Source organism: Silene latifolia, unplaced genomic scaffold, assembly GCF_048544455.1.
Source record: "Silene latifolia isolate original U9 population unplaced genomic scaffold, ASM4854445v1 scaffold_310, whole genome shotgun sequence".
NCBI lineage: Eukaryota > Viridiplantae > Streptophyta > Magnoliopsida > Caryophyllales > Caryophyllaceae > Silene > Silene latifolia.
Window position 1 is genome coordinate 84,971 of NW_027413246.1, and position 18,523 is coordinate 103,493.

Below are 18,523 nucleotides of genomic sequence, written 5' to 3' on the forward strand. Positions count from 1 at the left end.
ATCCCACATCGAAAGTTTAGCATAAGGTGGGTGATCATATGATTATAAATAAAAGGCATCCTTAGAACCTAAATATCGACCCAAAACCTTCTAATGCTCTTAAGCATTGTCTTGGAGAGTTCTTAAGAGTTTATATATCATTATCTCCACGGTATGATATATATTTTTTATATTATGTCCAAGTGATGTTTATAATTTTTATATAAAAACTTATACATCTCATTTAGCAAAAAAGTAACATAATTTTTTTTTTAATAAAATATATAATTAGATATTAAACTGGGTTGGATTTCGAATTAGGTGCGAAAAAAGGGTGTATTTCTAAATATATTGTTTGTCCCACATTGAAAAATAATGTAGGTGTGGTAAATATACTACATATAAATAGTTGAATAGTCCCACATTAGAAAATTATCATGAGGTGAGGTATCGCATGATTATAAATAGGAGTCATATTTGAAACTTAGGGGTATCAATCCAAAATCTTTTGAATCGCTTAAATATTATCTTAGAGAGTTCTTATAAGAGTTTGTATTAACGGCAAACCTTTGTTACAACAATACCATACAAATATTAATCACGTAGATATTTATAAAACCGGTTATATATTACTATATTAGTGATATTATAATGTTTATTTTAAGACAATCGATAGTATAATAACTTTATTTAAGACAAAATCATAATTTAAAAATAAAATGGGTGCTAAATATACATAAATTGGTTATTAATGTGTCATATATAGTGATGATTGTAAATAGAAAATTTATGAATTATAATACAATCAAGTGTTGCATAAAAAGATCTTGAATCCATAAACAAATCAATAATGAGCTTTTTTACTTTGATAAATAGTAGAATTAAATCTTTTTAACTTTCAAATATAGGTAATTATTATTATGCCTCATTACATTTGAGTAACTAAAACACATCATAATTTTTAACCATTAATCAAAATTGCACCAGAAAAAGAAAATATTTTGCATTTGTTTATACGTTTTATTGCTACCGCAATTACATCGTAAAAGTCGTGTTAGAAAAAAAATGTTATTCAAATCATATCATTTGTTCATATTTTAATTATGACAAAAAGTGGAAAAAAACGTACGAATATAAATAGATAGTATAGTATTTTCTCATTATTAAATCGGGTTGGATTACTGGATATCGAAATAGGTGCAAAAAAGATGGTGTACTTTTTCGTGTGTTATTTGTCCCACATTGAAAAATAATGTAGGTGTGGTAAATATACTACATATAAATAGTTGAATTGTCGCACATCAAAAAATTATCATAAGGTGGAGTGATCCTCAAAATTAATTTAGGGAAGTATTATAAATAATATATTTCGACTTAAAAAATAAAGTGGAGAATCTTTTAATATTAAATATACTACATATAAATAGTTGAATTGTCCCACATCAGAAAATTATCATAGGTGAGTGATCCTAAAAATTAATTTAGGAAAGTATTATAAATAATATATTTCGATGTAAAAAATAAAGTGGAGAATCTTTTAATTATTATAATATTTATTTCCTATATTACATTCAAGTGATGTTTCTAATTTTTATATAAAAACTTTTACATTTCATTTGGCAAAAAAATATCATGAAGAAAATTATGAAAATAACATAATTTGATTCGTGGTAAAAATGCTATCATTAGCGTTTAGATTTCATATAATTTGTACATATATAAAATTGTGTACTTCTTAGTATGTTATATGTCACACATTGAAAAATAATGTGAGATTATATGAAAATAATAGAATTGTCCCACATCGAAAGATTAACATCAGATGTGGTGGTCTTATGATTATAAATATGAGGCATCATTGGAACTTATGTATCAACCCAACATCTTTTGCGTCTTTTAAATAAGATGTTTTGACTTTTGATCATATCTAAATAAATGATTAGACATAAGATGTTAATATTAAGACCTTATAACCAATTTTTTTCACTAAGTTAATTATCCCGTTGCAACGCACGGGCATCCAAACTAGTTTGTAATATTACTAACACTTCTTAGTAATAAAATTTGATTACTAACTTCTTAGTAAAGATGTGTAATAATTTTAGAGAGATAGACTAAATATTTGTTCACATGCAAAAGTGAAGTGAGCTAGTGTAACAAAATGAACAATCTTATTCTATAAGGAGGGAAAGGGGGCCGGGTAGGTGAGAGGTGGAGTGTGGGAGTGATTTTTCTTATTTTAGTCAATCTTACATCACATGCAAAATTATTATAAGATAACTTATGGAAGGATATAAAGTAAGGTGAAATGATTATGTTCCTAATCATCCACAACTCTATTTTACACAGTCCACTTGCCCATTTACGGGTCCATGTTGGTTCTTATATTTGTCGCACAAATACGTGTAGTTTTATTTTAAACATCGTTTCATGTTTAAATACTTCCATAATTAATTCGTCCAAATCACTCCGTAAATATACGTGTACCACTACACATATTATTTACGTACTAATATTAATCACATTAATCAATTAGTACAATTTTAGTGAATTAACAATTAATTAACTAAAACCCGTCTCATAAAATTTATTATTTAATTATCGCGTAATTAAATAATAATGCGCGCTCCTCGAGTTCGCAACTCAAAATCTCTCTAAAAATAATCGACTAACCTTTTAGTCTATAAATCAAGGGACTAAATAAATTGTATCTCATACAATTAATTAGTTATCAATTGGGGTTCGTTCCTTTAGGTGTGACCGAAAGGGGTCAGTTGATCACCGCCGTCTCACGACAATAACGTCAAACTCTAGTCAGCCAACCGTTATCAATTTACGTTAATCAACTGACGAGGATCAAATAATTAAATATCTGATGATATTCCATTAATGAGATTTATCATGTAAACGCACTATTGTGGAGGACACTAACTCCAACAAGGAAGACGGTCTAGGGTCTGTCCATGTCCTCCTTGCCAAAGACATACCCAAAGAACGAGTTGTGCCACTTCCTAATGGTGTCCAATCATTGCTCAAATGGAAAGATCAAACCGAGGGTTTCTTTGAAGGTTTGCAATGTGAGTCTACTACATTCTCTATTCCAAATTTAACTAACTCTTTTGAAGTCAAATATGAAGCTAGTAGCATTGGCACTAAGGCTGCCTAACCATGGAAATGTAAGCTTATTGAATGTTCTAGAAAGGAAAGAAATGGAATCAAGGAACAAGTTGGAAGGTTCCCTTTCAACTCAACTCAAGAAATACAAAGGAGTTTGTAAGGAGAAACCTAAACCTCCTAAGCAAGCCAAGATGTTCAAGCCTGGGGATCAAGTATGGGTACATTTGTGCAAAGGAAAGATCAACAACATGAAGAAAAAACAGTCCATGGCAAGTGAAGAAGGTCCATTCAAAGTCATCAAGCAAATTGGGTTCAACAAGTACAAGATTGATCTTTTGGGAATTAAGGTCACAATTGATGTTAGGAACTTAAGTCCATGCTATGAAGAGATTGAGGATGACGATGTCAAGGACTTGGGGACAAGTGCTTTTAAAGAGGGAGGGATTGAAGCAAATATGGCAACAACACCAAGCACATATTTACCCGATTTTGGTCCTTCACCAAAATCGAGGTCCAACTCCAATTCTGTCTAAGAACACATCCTATTTTCTGGCCTAAGACTCTTCTATAATGAGTTTAGAGCCTTTTTGTCTAGGATCTTATGTCTTGAAGAGGATTAAATCAGGTGCAACAAGAGCAATCAGCCGGATGGTCCCCAATGGACACAGTTTGAGAGAAAGGTAATACCGTCGCTTTCAAGCTTTCTTCTTTTGTCTAGGCAAGCTCCAAGGGACCTTTTGCTGCAAGTTTGGGTCTTATACTCCTTATGGACGAGCCCCACAAGCTGCCCAAGAAGTCGATAAATAAAGTGAGAGCATGCCAACAAGGAAGCTTGTACTCTAGCAACAATCCTCTTTATGCTATTTGTCTTGTAGCCTTTGTTTTTTAGATTGTGTAAGGCCCTATGAGCCGTTTTTATGTCTCTTTAGGAGACCATTGTGAGCCCTTAAATGCTATGTTAGATGTATGGCTAGGATTAGATCGGAGCCTCTATATAAGGGGCTCTAAACCATGTAAAATTCAAATTGAGTTGAAGATTAAAAATGATGAATTTGAAAACTGAGTTTTCTACTTGCTTTCTTCTTGCTTAGTGCAAAAAACCCTCCATTTGCTTAGTGCTTTGGGGCGGAATTTAGTCCTTGCTTCGTGATCTTGGACGAGATTTCAAGTCTTAGACTTGCTTCGTAATCTCGTCTAAGTCAAATCCTTGAGTCTTTGGTTACTTTGAGTCGATTTCAGTCATTTGTCAAGCAATAGCTCGTTTGTTTCCCTTCATTTCAGCCATTTTCAACAGTCCATTTGAGTGTTCAAATCAAGTCCTTAGAGTTTCTGTCCAAAGCCTTGTTGTTTGTGTTCGTTTTAGTCACTTTAATCACAATCAAACAATCTGTTATACTGTTTAAAAAAAAAGTCTTAATTGTCCAAAAATCGAGTCATGAGCGTTTTACTTCATTGTGCTCTCCTCCACCCCAGATCTTCTTGGTTGTGGGACCTAGACATTCAATCTCGAATAAATTTGTTCCTCTGACTTGCTTGGTATGACAAACTCCCTCACAAGTTCACTCTCTTCTCCAGGCACATAATCTCGAGTCCTTTGATCTTGCTCCACTTGCCTCAACCCTTTCCTCCCAAAAAACACCATCCACATCTTGCGTGATTCCGCCTTCGCCCAGGAAGTTTGGAGTTTGGAGCTGCCTTGATGTCTTGCCCAACTTCTTCTCCTCTGAATCTCTGATCTCCAGGCTTAGTTTATGTTAAACTTAGTTTATGTTAAACTGCAAAGAGTCTTCTTGTTTTTGGCTTAGACGAAATGACCGTATTTTCAATACCCTACCCCTCCTCCTGGACCTGTGTCTGCCTTGCCCACTTTTACTCTTGGTTGTCATCCTTAGATAGACACCCTTCCTTATCTTCCTTGACTATCCAGCCTCTCCCCTCTCTCCCCAACCTGAATAGCTCGAACCCCATTCCCCTCTCCTCCATTAACCCAAACTTTTGGGCCCCTCCTCCACCTTGGTTTAAAATTAATGTGGACACTGCTACCTCCCTCTATCAGTTTTGGGTGTATCGTGAGGAACTCTTTGGGTAGTTGTATTGTTGGGTGGACGTCTCACCAACCTGTTTTTGACCAGTTCACATCTGAGATTGTTGCTATCAAAGAAACTATTTGAAGAAATCGAAAGGAATCGTTGTATTCATTCATACTAATTATCAATGGGATACATCCATATATACAAGATACAAGACACAAATATAGGAACTACATCCTAACAAATCTCCTAATAAAAAGAAACTAAATAACTAGAAGATAAAACTCTACCTAAATACAAGGCACAAGATATTATATGAAATATGGAAGATAATATATAAGATCATATAATATACTTTCTATATTCTCAATACTCCCCCTCAAGTTGGAGTGGTTGGCATATGACAACTCCTAACTTGGATTGTAGATAACGAAATGCATCCCCTGCCAAAGCCTTTGTGAAAAGATTGGCAATTTGTTCTTTACTCCGTACATGTAACGTTCTTATAGTGCCTTGTACGAGGTGATGACGAATGAAGTGACAATCGATCTCAATGTGCTTGGTTCGGTCATGAAACACCGGATTTTTCGCTATGTGTAAAGCCGCTTGATTGTCACAAAAGAGTGTCATAGGTTTAACATGATCAACTCCTAAGGACTTAAGGAACGATTTCACCCAAATTACTTCACTAGTGAGACCCGTCAATGCTCTATACTCGGCCTCCGCGGATGACTTGGCCACGGTGGTTTGCTTTTTAGCCTTCCACGAGATAGGCGAATTTCCTATAGCCACATAATAACCAGTAATGGAATGTCGGAATAAGGGACACTTTGCATAATCCGAATCCGAATAGCCTCTAACTTTTAAGTCACATTCTCGCTTAAGAATAATGCCTTTATTAGGAGCTCCCTTAATGTATCTCACGGCCCTTAACACGGCCTCAAAATGTTCTTGTCGTGGGGCATGAACAAATTTAGAGAGAATATGAACTACATAAATGAGGTCGGGTCTTGTAATAGTTAAGTAAATAAGCTTCCCAACCAGTCGTCTATACTTCATAGGATCGTTCAAAAGACGCCTTTTAGCTAGAGGTAAATTATGATTCGGTTGGATAGGAGTGTCGACTGGTCTCACATTTTCCAATCCTGCTTCTTTGATGATGTCAATAGCATATTTTCGTTGACTAAGAAATAATCCCTTTGATCCCGTTGCCACTTCAATTCCTAAGAAATACTTAAGCCTACCGAGATCTTTTATGCCAAAACTCCGGTCAAGGAACTGCTTTAGCCGTGTACTTGCCCCCTCATTGTTACTTACAACTATCATATCATCCACATAAACAAGAATGCCAAGAAAAACTCCATTTTTATTGTAAGTAAGAAGAGAGTAATCGGCCATTGATTGTTCAAAACCATACCTCGTTAAGGATGTCGTTAATTTTTCGAACCAGTTCCTCGACGCTTGTTTGAGTCCGTATAAGGATTTGTTGAGCTTGCAAACCTTATTCGTTCCTTCTTTGTCGAATCCCGGTGGCATCTTCATGTAAACTTCCTCACTCAAGTCTCCATGGAGGAAAGCATTGTTCACATCTAGTTGGGCAATGGACCACCCCTTTGTCACGGCAACAGCCAGCAAGCATCGAACACTTGTCATTTTCGCTACCGGAGCGAAAGTTTCGTGATAATCGACTCCTTCGATTTGAGTATAACCTTGAGCAACGAGCCGTGCTTTATATCTTTCTATGGTTCCATCCGCCTTATACTTTACTTTGTTGACCCATCGACATCCAATGGGTCGTTTGTCCTTTGGTAATTCCACTACAGTCCACGTTCCATTCTTTCCAAGGGCCTCATATTCTCGCATCATAGCTTCTCTCCATTCTCGAACAGGTGCGGCCTCGATGTAGCTTTGAGGCTCGGTAATTTCATCAATCTTACTTAAATAGCACCTGTGATTGTTCGAAAAGCAATTCATAGCCACATAATTAATCAAAGGATAACGAGTACCTTTCTTTGTGGAATCCGATTGAGCCGAGGGAGCTTGTGTAACGGGGTCTAGAATCCGAGTTGACTTGCAAATGTAATCTTTCTTCCAATATGGTTCAATTTTCTCCCGTGCACCTCGTCCCATTGGGACTGCATTTTCTTCGACTTCTTGGGTCTCACTTGTCAGCTCTTGTTCACCCTCATTATCACTTATTGGCTCCTCGACAACCTCCTGTTCATGCAAATTTTCCTCCAAAATTCCTTCAACATTGGTATTTGCATCGTCTATTGCTATTGGTTGCTCGACATTTTGTTCTAATTCACCCATATTAATATCTCCAAAAGGAAACACATGCTCATAAAATGTTACATCTCAGCTCTCAAAGATACGACGTCGTTTAAGGTCATATACTCTCCATCCCTTCTTACTTGACGGGTATCCCACGAAAATGCAACGGGTTCCTCTTTCTTTAAATTTGTCTTTCGGTCTCTCTTTATTGTGAACATAGCATAAGCTACCAAAGACTCTTACATTATCAAGGTTGGGTCGATGGCCATAAAGGATCTCATATGGCGTTTGGCCGTGTAAGACATGGGTAGGCGTCCTATTTATTAAGTACGCAACAGTCACGACGCACTCCCCCCAAAACTCGATAGGTAAGTTAGATTGGAAGCGTAAAGCTCGGGCCTTTTCTAGTATATGTCTATGTTTCCATTCCACTCTCCCATTTTGTTGAGGTGTATCAACGTTACTAGTTTGAAAAACAATTCCATGCTCACTATAATATTCTTTTAATGTTCCGGAGAGAAACTCCGTTCCATTATCGCTTTGGACAATTTTAACTTGTTTTTCAAATTGAGTCTTTACCATGTTGCAGAAATTAATCATTAATTGATTTACCTCACCCCGATCCTTCATGAGATAGACCCAAACGGCTCTACTCTTGTCATCTACAATGGTGAGGAAAAATTTGGCTCCATTCAAACTTTTAACATGATAAGCACCCCATATATCACAATGTATAAGACCAAATAAAATATTATTCGCTTAGTATTCAACTTAAAAGAAGACTGTGTTTGTTTGGCACGACAACACGGATCACAAATATCCTTTGAATTCCAACTTAAATTAAAACCAATTAAACTAGAAAAGGAGGGTAAGATACTACTCGAAGGATGGCCAAGTCTCTTGTGCCACAGTCTCGCATCCCCAAGAGCATCAACCCGTGCTACTTTTTTATTTCGACTAGCCTTGAAGTAATAGACCCCGTCTTCATGCTCACCCCGTCCAATCTTCATCCTCGTAGATAGGTCCTGTATAATGCAATGATCAGTATAAAAAGTGACTACGCAATTGTTTTCTTTAATGAGTTGTTGAACGGAGATTAAATCGCATGTTAAAGACGGAACAAAAAGGACATCTTTAAGAATAAAATTATCACATAAAGTCACGGTTCCATGCTCATGAGCCATGATTTTCGAACCATCTAGTAGCCCTACAGTGGAGGGTTTTTGACTGTAGATATTTTCGAGTAACTCACGTCGACCTGTTATATGGTGCGAGGCACCACTATCAAGAAGCCAACTGTCACAAGTTTCGTTATTCGTACCTGCTTGTTTACTGTTACCTTCGTTTTTCGCCAAAAGAGTACGGAGTTTCGTTAACTCATCCAATGTCAGATTTCCATTACTCCCTTCATCAGCAACTCCAGCCGCATTTGCCCTCTGATGACTACCACGGCCTCCTCGGCCTCTGCCACGCCATCCACGGCCACCACAGCCTCTCCCCCTGCCTTGATTGCCCGGTTTATCCCAGCAATTTTCCTCTGTGTGCCATGGTTTTCCGCAATACCCGCAATGGGAAATTTCTGGTTCCTCTTTGTCGAAGGAGTTGTTATTCACCCGAGCACGAGCAGGTGCAGTTCCTTCCGTGACTCTAGCCGCCATGGCCGCAGTTGCTTCAAGTACTTCTTCTTTTCCCTTTGTTACGGCTTTATGCCATTCTTCTCTCAATACTAGGGCATAAGCCCTACTCAGCGAGGTAACTTCATCATCCATTAGCAAGTTTGATCGGATGTGCCCATAAAGACTTGTGTCTAGTCCCATAAGGAACTGATGTACCTTCTCCTCTTCACGTTCTTTGAGCATTTCATTAGCCGCTCCATAAGTGCACGGAGGCACTTTGCTATAACTCGCTAATTCGTCCCATATGGTTTTCAAATTTGTGTAATATTGAACCACGGACTGATCTTTCTTTTGCTTACAGTCGCTTAATTCCGCCTTCAATTGATGCACTCTAGGGGCGTTTCCAGCAGCATACCGCTCCTTCAATTCCTTCCAAACTTCCATGATAGTACCCGTAAAACTGATACTAGCATGTAAATCTTCGTCAATCGAACATCTTATCCATGCCTTGAGCATGGCGTTGCACTGTCGCCACGCCATTGCTTCGAGGGACTCCTCTTGACCGTCAGGCGTAATAGGCTTCTTAACTTTGCCTTCGATAAACGCCAATTTGTTTTTTCGCGTCAAGAGCATTTCTTACGGCATCGGCCCATAAATCATAATTCTCTCCATTAAACTTCTTGGGAGTTAATGATAAACTGGTGCTTTCATTTGGATGAAGATAAAGTGGAGATGATGGTGAAATGAATTCCACCTTGGGTGTGCCGGATGCAGTTGGTCCCGTCATGGTTGTCGTTTGGAAGATGAATTTGTGTCTTTTTTTTTTTTTTGAATGTCAGCATCAAAGAACCTGCTCAGATGCCATGAAGAAATCGAAAGGAATCGTTGTATTCATTCATACTAATTATCAATGGGATACATCCATATATACAAGATACAAGCCACAAATATAGGAACTACATCCTAACAAATCTCCTAATAAAAAGAAACTAAATAACTAGAAGATAATACTCTACCTAAATACAAGGCACAAGATATTATATGAAATATGGAAGATAATATACAAGATCATATAATATACTTTCTATATTCTCAATACTATTACTTTCGCCTTGAAATCTAATGATCCTTTTATTATTTCTTCTGATTGCTTGAATGCGGTTAATGCCATAAACAGCCGACACCAGCCTTGTGGACCCCTTACTAACATCATCACTGAGTGCAGGATACTATTGAGGAGCTCTCCATTTGTGAATATCTCATACGAGAGGAGGCGCTCAAATGCGGTTGCTGATGTCTTGGCCAAGCACGCGATTGCTGACAGCTCCCCCAACCGGGGAAATTTTACTTGGAATGCTACTCCCCCGTTTGTTTTAGGCCTATGTAATTTAGACTCATCTGACTTTAATGTACTATCTCCTGACCCTCTTCCCTGATGTGTAATCATACTCTTATGCTCATTTTAATTTAATTGTTCCTTTCTTGCAAAAAAAAAAAAAAAAAAAAAAAAAAAAAGGGAAGTGAGTTTGCTATGGTGATTGTTGATCTTATTCTTTAACTCGGAAATCAGAAATTTGATCTCTCTAAATGAGATTGCAGCAAACCTATGGAACTAAACTTTTGACTAGCTGTTATCTCTTGGAAGGGTATCCATGAAGTTGGGGTTACATTGTTGTTGTTGAGACTTCTGCCAATAAACTCGCTTTTGTATTATATTGTGTGCTTTGTTCATAACCGCCACGAGTTTGATTTTTTGGGCTCTTTCATAGAAAACCTCATACTAATGTAGTCAGTGAACAGACAAGTTTGTACTTTAAAATCCGCTCCATGAAACAAGGAATAATCACTGTCCTCCCCTCCTATGTTAAACTACACCACGAGTATCACTTGAGCGGATCCATTGCCTGATCACAAAATATTATCGTCCTAACGCACCACCACAAATCTCTAATTGCCAGGCAGTCTATTATTTTTGGCCCAACAACATATAGGGCCTAGTCAAACCTTCAATTTTGATACCATATATTGGTTGGGGATTGTCATCAACACCATCAATCGACATAATGTCCGTTTTCAAATTTGCACTATTTGTGTTTATTTTCAAAACATTGTAATAATTCTTTTTTTTTTTCTTACAACAGGAAAAATAATAATTTACAATATTCCAATGGTGCGCACTTGTTGAGTTGTTGTAAATAAGACAAGTCTACTTCTCTTAGCTGATAAGAACGAGTTTGTATACTAATAGTTGTGGTCGACGGTGACATCCTGATTTAAGGAAGAAAAGAGTGAAAGAAAAAGATATACGCCGTAGAATATATTTTACCAGGAGTTTGAGTTTGTTGATTAAAAGATGACTAGCAAAGGAAGCCTACAATAATATATTCTGCTGATGCTGATGATGTCTATTGTGGAGTTAATCAACACAAATTTTAAAATTTGTGACAGACAGTATCATAAGCTTGTGACGCGTCAAATAAAACCCACACAGAATATTTTAAGACAAATCATCTGTGATTTTCTAGACAGTCCGATTTTTGTATTATCTATTCATGTGAAGGATATTTGACCCGTCATAAGTTTATGATAAATATACCCGTCACAAGGTAACTTACCCATTAATCAAATACCTGGCTTTGTTTTGTTTATGAGAGAATGAAGATACAAGACAAATAAAATAACAAACTTTTTAGGAAAAGGAGTGTGCGGTACGTAATTCCATCACACCTTTTATGTTAGTAGATTAACAAAGCTGTCATGTCAAAATTAGAGCAACTTTTTTGGTCTCATGCAAAAAGCTTTAAACTTTAAAGTATGTTGTACCAGCCCGCCAACTATTCTCTATGCTTTCTCAGTTCCTTGCAATTGGATATTGCGTATCGACCCAAGATGCTTATTTGCATCTTAAAAGCATTAAAATGCGACTTACTTTAGAGTAGATAATGCCATATTTTGCTTTTAATATTGCTTTTCCCTTCACAGTGCTTTGCTTTATGCAAAAGCTCATGTTTATTGAGCCTTTTAGGGCTCTAACCACTCTTTGTTCCCAAATTTCATAATCGGGTCTCCGAAATAGAAGCCGGATACCGTTAACTAGTTCGATTCAGGGTTTATTATTTCGTGGGTATTTAGGGTTATATAAGATAACCTTATTTGTCTTTTTTTTTTTTTTTGTATAATGTAAGTATAATATATCCAAAAAAGTGTTCAAATATACAAAAGATATGAGGCCCCTCTTAACTAGTCTGACTAACTAGTAGTCAACATTTTTAAAAACAAAAGAACATATTAAAGCCAACAACCCGAGGTAGTCAACACTACCAGCCTCGACTGTTCAGATAGCCAAGCCACCATGAAAATCAGCCCCCCTCATTTCCAGATCTACTGTCTTGTGCCTCAACGTTAATCAATCCTCTTCGTTCTAGCCACTTTCGATCCTTGCTGCTGATAGGTAGCTTGAGCTTCTTATTAACTCTGCACATAGCTTCCGCTTTTATCTTATTAGCAATTATATCAGGTCGGTCCATTTTTCCGTCCACTCGAGCTTGATTTCTCTGGTACCATATATGGTAATTAGCTGCAGCTACTACCATGGTCTGCACACCTCGCTATATCTTGGTTCCCCTTCTGCTTTTGCACCACTCCAAGCATCGACTCTCAGGTAATCTCATACCCATTTGATTGTTAATAGCATTTATCAGTCTGTTGCTATAGCTGCATTTATAAAAGAGATGATCTTGGTTCTCCTCTGCTTGCTCACACATACAACAGTGGGAGTTGTCACAAACTCCTGTCTTGAGAAGTTTATCTTTAGTATTCAAGGCCTCCTTAGATATTAGCCAAGCAAGCATAGCATGTTTGGGCATGGACCAAGAATTCCACACTACCATTGCCCATCTGCATTTAGGATGTTTATCTCTGAGCCAGTCATAGCACTCAGCTGCTGAATACCCTTTGGTTTGGCCAAACCAATTACCATTTACATATCCAGCAGTAATGTCCTCTTTAATTTTACATATCTTCCTCCATGCCCAGCTTGACTCATAGCTAGGACTATAGGTCAACCATTCTTTGTCTTTGATATATACCTAATGAACCCATTTCACCCATAGACTGTCCTTCTTGTTAGTGACCCAGCTGACCAACTTCCCTACCATAGCTTGGTTCCAAATAATTTGGTCCTTTATGCCTAACCCCCCTTCCTCCTTTGGCCTACAAATAGTTGCCCAAGACACCAAGGAAGCCCTCTTGTATTCTGTGTTACTGTCCCAAAGGTAGTTCTTGCATATAGCTTCAATATTCCTAATTACTCCCTTTGGAAGGATGAAGATAGATGCCCAGTAAGAGTGGAGCGTATTCAGGATTGCCTTAACTAGGACCAACCTTCCTGCATAGCACAGTTTTCTTGCTCCCAAACCATGAATTCTATTACATACTTTTTCAATGAGGATGTCACAATCCTTCCTTTTAAGCCTAGTAGATTGAATGGGCATGCCCAGGTACTTAAAAGGAAGGCCTCCTTCTCTAAAACCAGAGATTTTCAAAATGTCCTCTTTGAGATCATCAGCCACACCATTAAAGTATGCATGTGATTTAGCTGCACTTACCTTGAGTCCTGAAGTGTTTGAAAAAGTAGAGAAGGCTTTAAGAATTTGCATCATGGAAGTGGCATCACCCTTGCAAAACATCAGCACATCATTAACAAACATAAGATTTGTTAAGTTCATCTCTTTGCACAGAAGATGATATTTAAAGCCTTGCATAGCAGCTGCATATTTCATAGTCCTGGTCAAATAATCCATACATAAAGTAAAAATCAGAGGAGATAAAGGATCCCCTGTCGTAGGCCCCTTTTACCAGAAAAGAAACCAAAGTTATCACCATTGAGAGACGTGGAAAAGAAGCTGTAGTTATGCATTTCATGGCCATCTCTCTGATTTGGTAAGGAAACTGTAGAGCCTTCAACAACTGATCCACAAAGGTCCATTCAACTGTATCATAAGCTTTTTGGAGATCAATTTTGAACATACACCTAGCTGAGATGGTCTAGTGTATAATCTGACCAAATCCTGGCATATAAGGACATTTTCTAATATACTCCTGCCTTTAATGAATGCCCCTTGATTTTGATCCACAATAGAAGGGAGGACTGACCCAATTCTTGTGCATAGGAGCTTAGAAACGACCTTGTATATAACATTGTAACAAGCTATAGGTCGAAATTGTAAGACATTTTGAGGTATTTCACACTTTGTTATAAGAGTAAGATTGGTAGCATTAATCTTCTTGAGTAACTTCCTACTCCTGAAAAAATCTTTAACAACTTCTATGACCTCACCTCCAACCTGCTCCCAGGCATCCTTAAAGAATTTGCTTGTGTAGCCATCTGGCCTAAATGGGGCTGCCTTAATCTCTTCATTAGTCACATGTGTTAGCATAGTTGCATATTGCTCCTCAGTGCATACTTTCCCACATTTGATGATTGTGCTCCTCACTCTACTGGTGGTAGTGCTGGTACCCAAAAGACTTTGATAATAATGCAGAAAAGCTTCCTGTATTTGGTCAGAACTGGCACACATCTTCCCATTCTGATTTTCTATCATGACTACCTTATTATTCACTCTTCTCTGCTTAATAGCTCCATGGAAATAAGTAGTATTTGCATCCCCTTCATTTATCCAGGTAATCTTTGCTTTCTGAGCCAAAAAACTATTTCTAGCTTCCACCAAATGTTTGAGATCTTGTACACCTCTATGCTCCTCTTCTATTAACACAGTATTTGCTGGATTGACCCCTAGTTCCTCCTGCAACTTTTGGACATACAGTTGCAGAATACTAGTGTTATTTTCAATATCAGAATACCTATCCTTATTAAGTTGTTTAAGGACAGGATTTACTGCTTTAAACTTTTTAACCAGCTGAAACATAGGGGTACCAGCAACCTTACTCTTCCATATCTCATTAACTCACCTATCAAAATGCTCAGATTTGCCCCACATGTTGAAATATTTGAAGCTCTTGGCCCCTGTGTGAGCTTGTTACTAGTCACAATGCAATGTGTATGATCAAATAAGCCTTCTGGTAGAAAATGAGCGTATAAATCAGGAAATTAAACATATCTGACCATTCCTTATTTACCATAAACCTATCCAATCTGCTGTAAGTTCTATCTTAGGTTTCTGTTTATTATTCCAGGTAAACAATGCTCCAACAGCTTGAATATCCAATAAACCACAGTCCCCAATATATTTGAGGAAAGGCTCAATCTCAGCCTGGCTAGTGTTACCTCCATATCTTTCATGGACTGACAAAATATAATTAAAATCACCTCCAATATCCCATGGACCACTTATACTGTTTGCAAATTTTCTGAGCTTATCCCACAGAGGTATTCTATCTTAAACTCCATTGAAAGCATAAATAAGAGTAAGATAAAAGCATTCCTTACTTGTCAACGAGTCCACCTTCATATGAATGAATTGTGCACCATAGTCTAAGAAATCTATAAAATATAATTAAAAGGCTACCCTAAAATGACAAATAAATGCCACCTAGACAAAGCCACGTAGGATCCAAAAAGCCACCTAGATTAAAATTTAATGTGACATGGCATATTTAAATGTGATGTTGCATATTTTTAATGTGACGTGGCGAATTAATGTGACATGAATTATCAATTTATTATTACATGACATTAATTTAAATCATTTATCTATAAATTAATTTAATTCACTTATATCTATAATATTAAAGGATATTATCATTATTCTTAAATTAATTTTGTATATTAAATATATTGTCTTACAAAATTTATATAACCCTTACAAATTTACATTAAATTTCATAATTTATAATTAATATTGACATTTTAATTGAAACTTTTGTAATAAAACATGTTAATAAATTTCATAATTTATAATTAAAATTAAAATTCTAATTTAATTTTTTGTAATAAACATATTAAAGAATTAATTAAACCTCTTCATATTACTAAACACTCACCATTATTAATATTTTTCTATTTAATTCATTGTTTTTAAAAATTTTGTAATAAAACCTGATAATAAATTAATTAAACCTCTTCATATTACTGAACACCCACCATTATTAACATTTTCCTATTTATTTTTTTTTAATTAAACATGGTAATAAATTGATTAAAACTCTTCATAATACTTAACACACACCAAATTAATTAAAAGTTTTTCGTATTTAATTAATTTTTGTAATATAACATGTTAATAATTTTATTAAAACTCCTTATGTTACTCAACACCCATAATTTTCATTAACATTTTGTCCTATTTAATTCTTCTCTTTAGGTGCTCGCCAATCAATTATCTAATTTAATAATACCACAAAATAAATTAAAATATGGGAATTTATGGTTGTGTAATGACTATAAAACCTATAATACCTATAATAGTTTCTATTCACTTTTTTATTTTATTTAAAATATTATCATTTTTCATGAGTTTCTAAGTTGTGAATTGTATTTTATGGTTTAATTTATTTATTTGATTATATTGAGTATTATTGTCGAGTATTATTGTTGAGTATTGTTGTTGTTGTTGTTGTTGTTGTTGTTGTTGTTGTTGTTGTTGTTGTTGTTGTTGTTGTTGTTGTTGTTGTTGTTGTTGTTGTTGTTGTTGTTGTTGTTGTTGTTGTTGTTGTTGTTGTTGTTGTTGCTTTGCTCATTTATTCTTTATTCTTTTTGTGTCCAATAAAGTATATTTTAATTTGTTATGTTATTGGTTTTATGAATCGTTTGCTTTATATTTGAATTCATGTTTTCCAGTTGGTTTAATTTAAGGGACTTATATGTGACAATGTTTTGATTCGTTTATCAAGTTTTTGCCAGGTTTATGTTTTATCTTTTGGTCAATATATTTTTTATATAACTTTAAAGCACCATGAAACATATGTGAATGCAGATAAGGCAACCATCACGTGGGTAATCTGAAGAGGGAATAAATACAAAAGGCACGAAACTGATGTAAAATTAAAGGAAAAAAAACGTAAGGTAGAAACTGATAAGTAATGGATGATTGTTGATTTCAAAATAGAAGTCTTATAATATTTTTTTTTTAAATTGTTATTAAACGTATATTGTGGTGTAATTTTACTATTATACTTTACCGATCAACCTATTTGAATTTGTATTTTTGTATTCACGAGTATAATCATCTCTAACATATATTTTTCTTTTTCATTTTATATGAACTATTATCAAGGCATGTAATAAAAGGAAGCGAAAGTGAACCTTCGGGTAAATATTAAATAGTATGATTTCAAAATTCACATGGAGGTTAAGGATTTAGGCACTGGTTTTCAGTTTAAGTGTACTATGGTGTATGCCTTTAATGATTTGAATGAAAGGAAAGCTTTGTGGTCTAGACTGTGTGGTTATAATAAAGATGTTAAGGGACCTTGGGTTATATGTGGTGATTTCAATACTGTCTTGGTTCCTTCTGAGAGGTTAGGAGGTAATTCCACTTATGAGGAAATGGATGATTTTCATCAGTGTGTTGCTGAGTGTGGGGTGACTGACTGCTCTGCCATAGGTTCTTTGTATACATGGTCTAATAAACAAGAGCCTTCCTCTAGAGTTTTTAGTAGATTGGATAGAGTTTTGGTGAATGAAGCTTGGATTAGGAGTAATGAAAGTTCTTATGCTCACTTCTATACTGAAGGTGTTTTTGATCACACTCCCTGTGTGATACAAGAACATAGTAATGCTTTTAAACCAAGGAGAAGTTTCAAGTATTATAACATGTGGAGTAAAGCTGAGGATTTTAAGGAGTGTGTGAAGCAAGTATGGGATACTAGCTGGCATGGTACTTTGATGTTTCAGCTGGTTAAGAGGTTGAAGTCCTTAAAATGGCCTCTGAAGAAGCTTAACAAGGAAAATTTTGATGATGTTGTTAACAATGCTACTAGGGCTAAAATGAACCTTGAGTTTATTCAATTAAAACTCAGGAATGATCCTTCTAATGCTGTACTTATTGTTCAAGAGATGGAAGCTAATAGTAGTGTAAGATTTCTGGAGTCTGCCTGTTCTGAGTTCCTGATGCAAAAATCAAAGGCTATATGGGTTGATAAAGGTGATGACAATACCAAATACTTTTATAGTGTTATTAAGGGGAGGCAGATCAGGAATAAGGTTATCAAAATTGAGGATACTCAGGGGGTAAAGTGTGAAGATCCTCAGCAAATCCAGAAAGCTTTCTTAAATTTTTATACTAAGTTGCTGGGTACCTCTGAGGAAGTCTTGAATATTAGTCACAGAGTGGTTAAGATGGGGAAGGTGTGTACTGTAGAGCATAAACAGTTGCTATTGAACCCTGTCACTAATGATGAAATTAAGAAGGCTATGTTTTCTATTCCTAACCATAAGGCAGCAGGGCCAGATGGTTATTCTAGTGCCTTCTTCAAAGATGCCTGGGATGTTGTGGGGGAGGATGTGTGTCTTGCTATTAATGATTTCTTCCAAACTGGTAAATTACT

At 36.0% G+C, this 18,523-nt stretch overlaps 1 protein-coding gene across 1 annotated transcript; it reads right to left on the minus strand.

Annotated features, from left to right (window-relative positions):
- Nucleotides 1-12,624: 12,624 nt before the first annotated feature.
- LOC141639239 (uncharacterized) lies at nucleotides 12,625-14,943 on the minus strand. The gene is made up of 3 exons (XM_074448404.1): nucleotides 14,171-14,943; nucleotides 13,159-13,801; nucleotides 12,625-13,104 (listed from the first exon to the last, which is right to left on the minus strand). Exons 1-3 carry the CDS (start codon nucleotides 14,941-14,943, stop codon nucleotides 12,625-12,627), a joined length of 1,896 nt encoding a protein of 631 aa, XP_074304505.1.
- Between the last annotated feature and the right edge of the window lie 3,580 nt (nucleotides 14,944-18,523).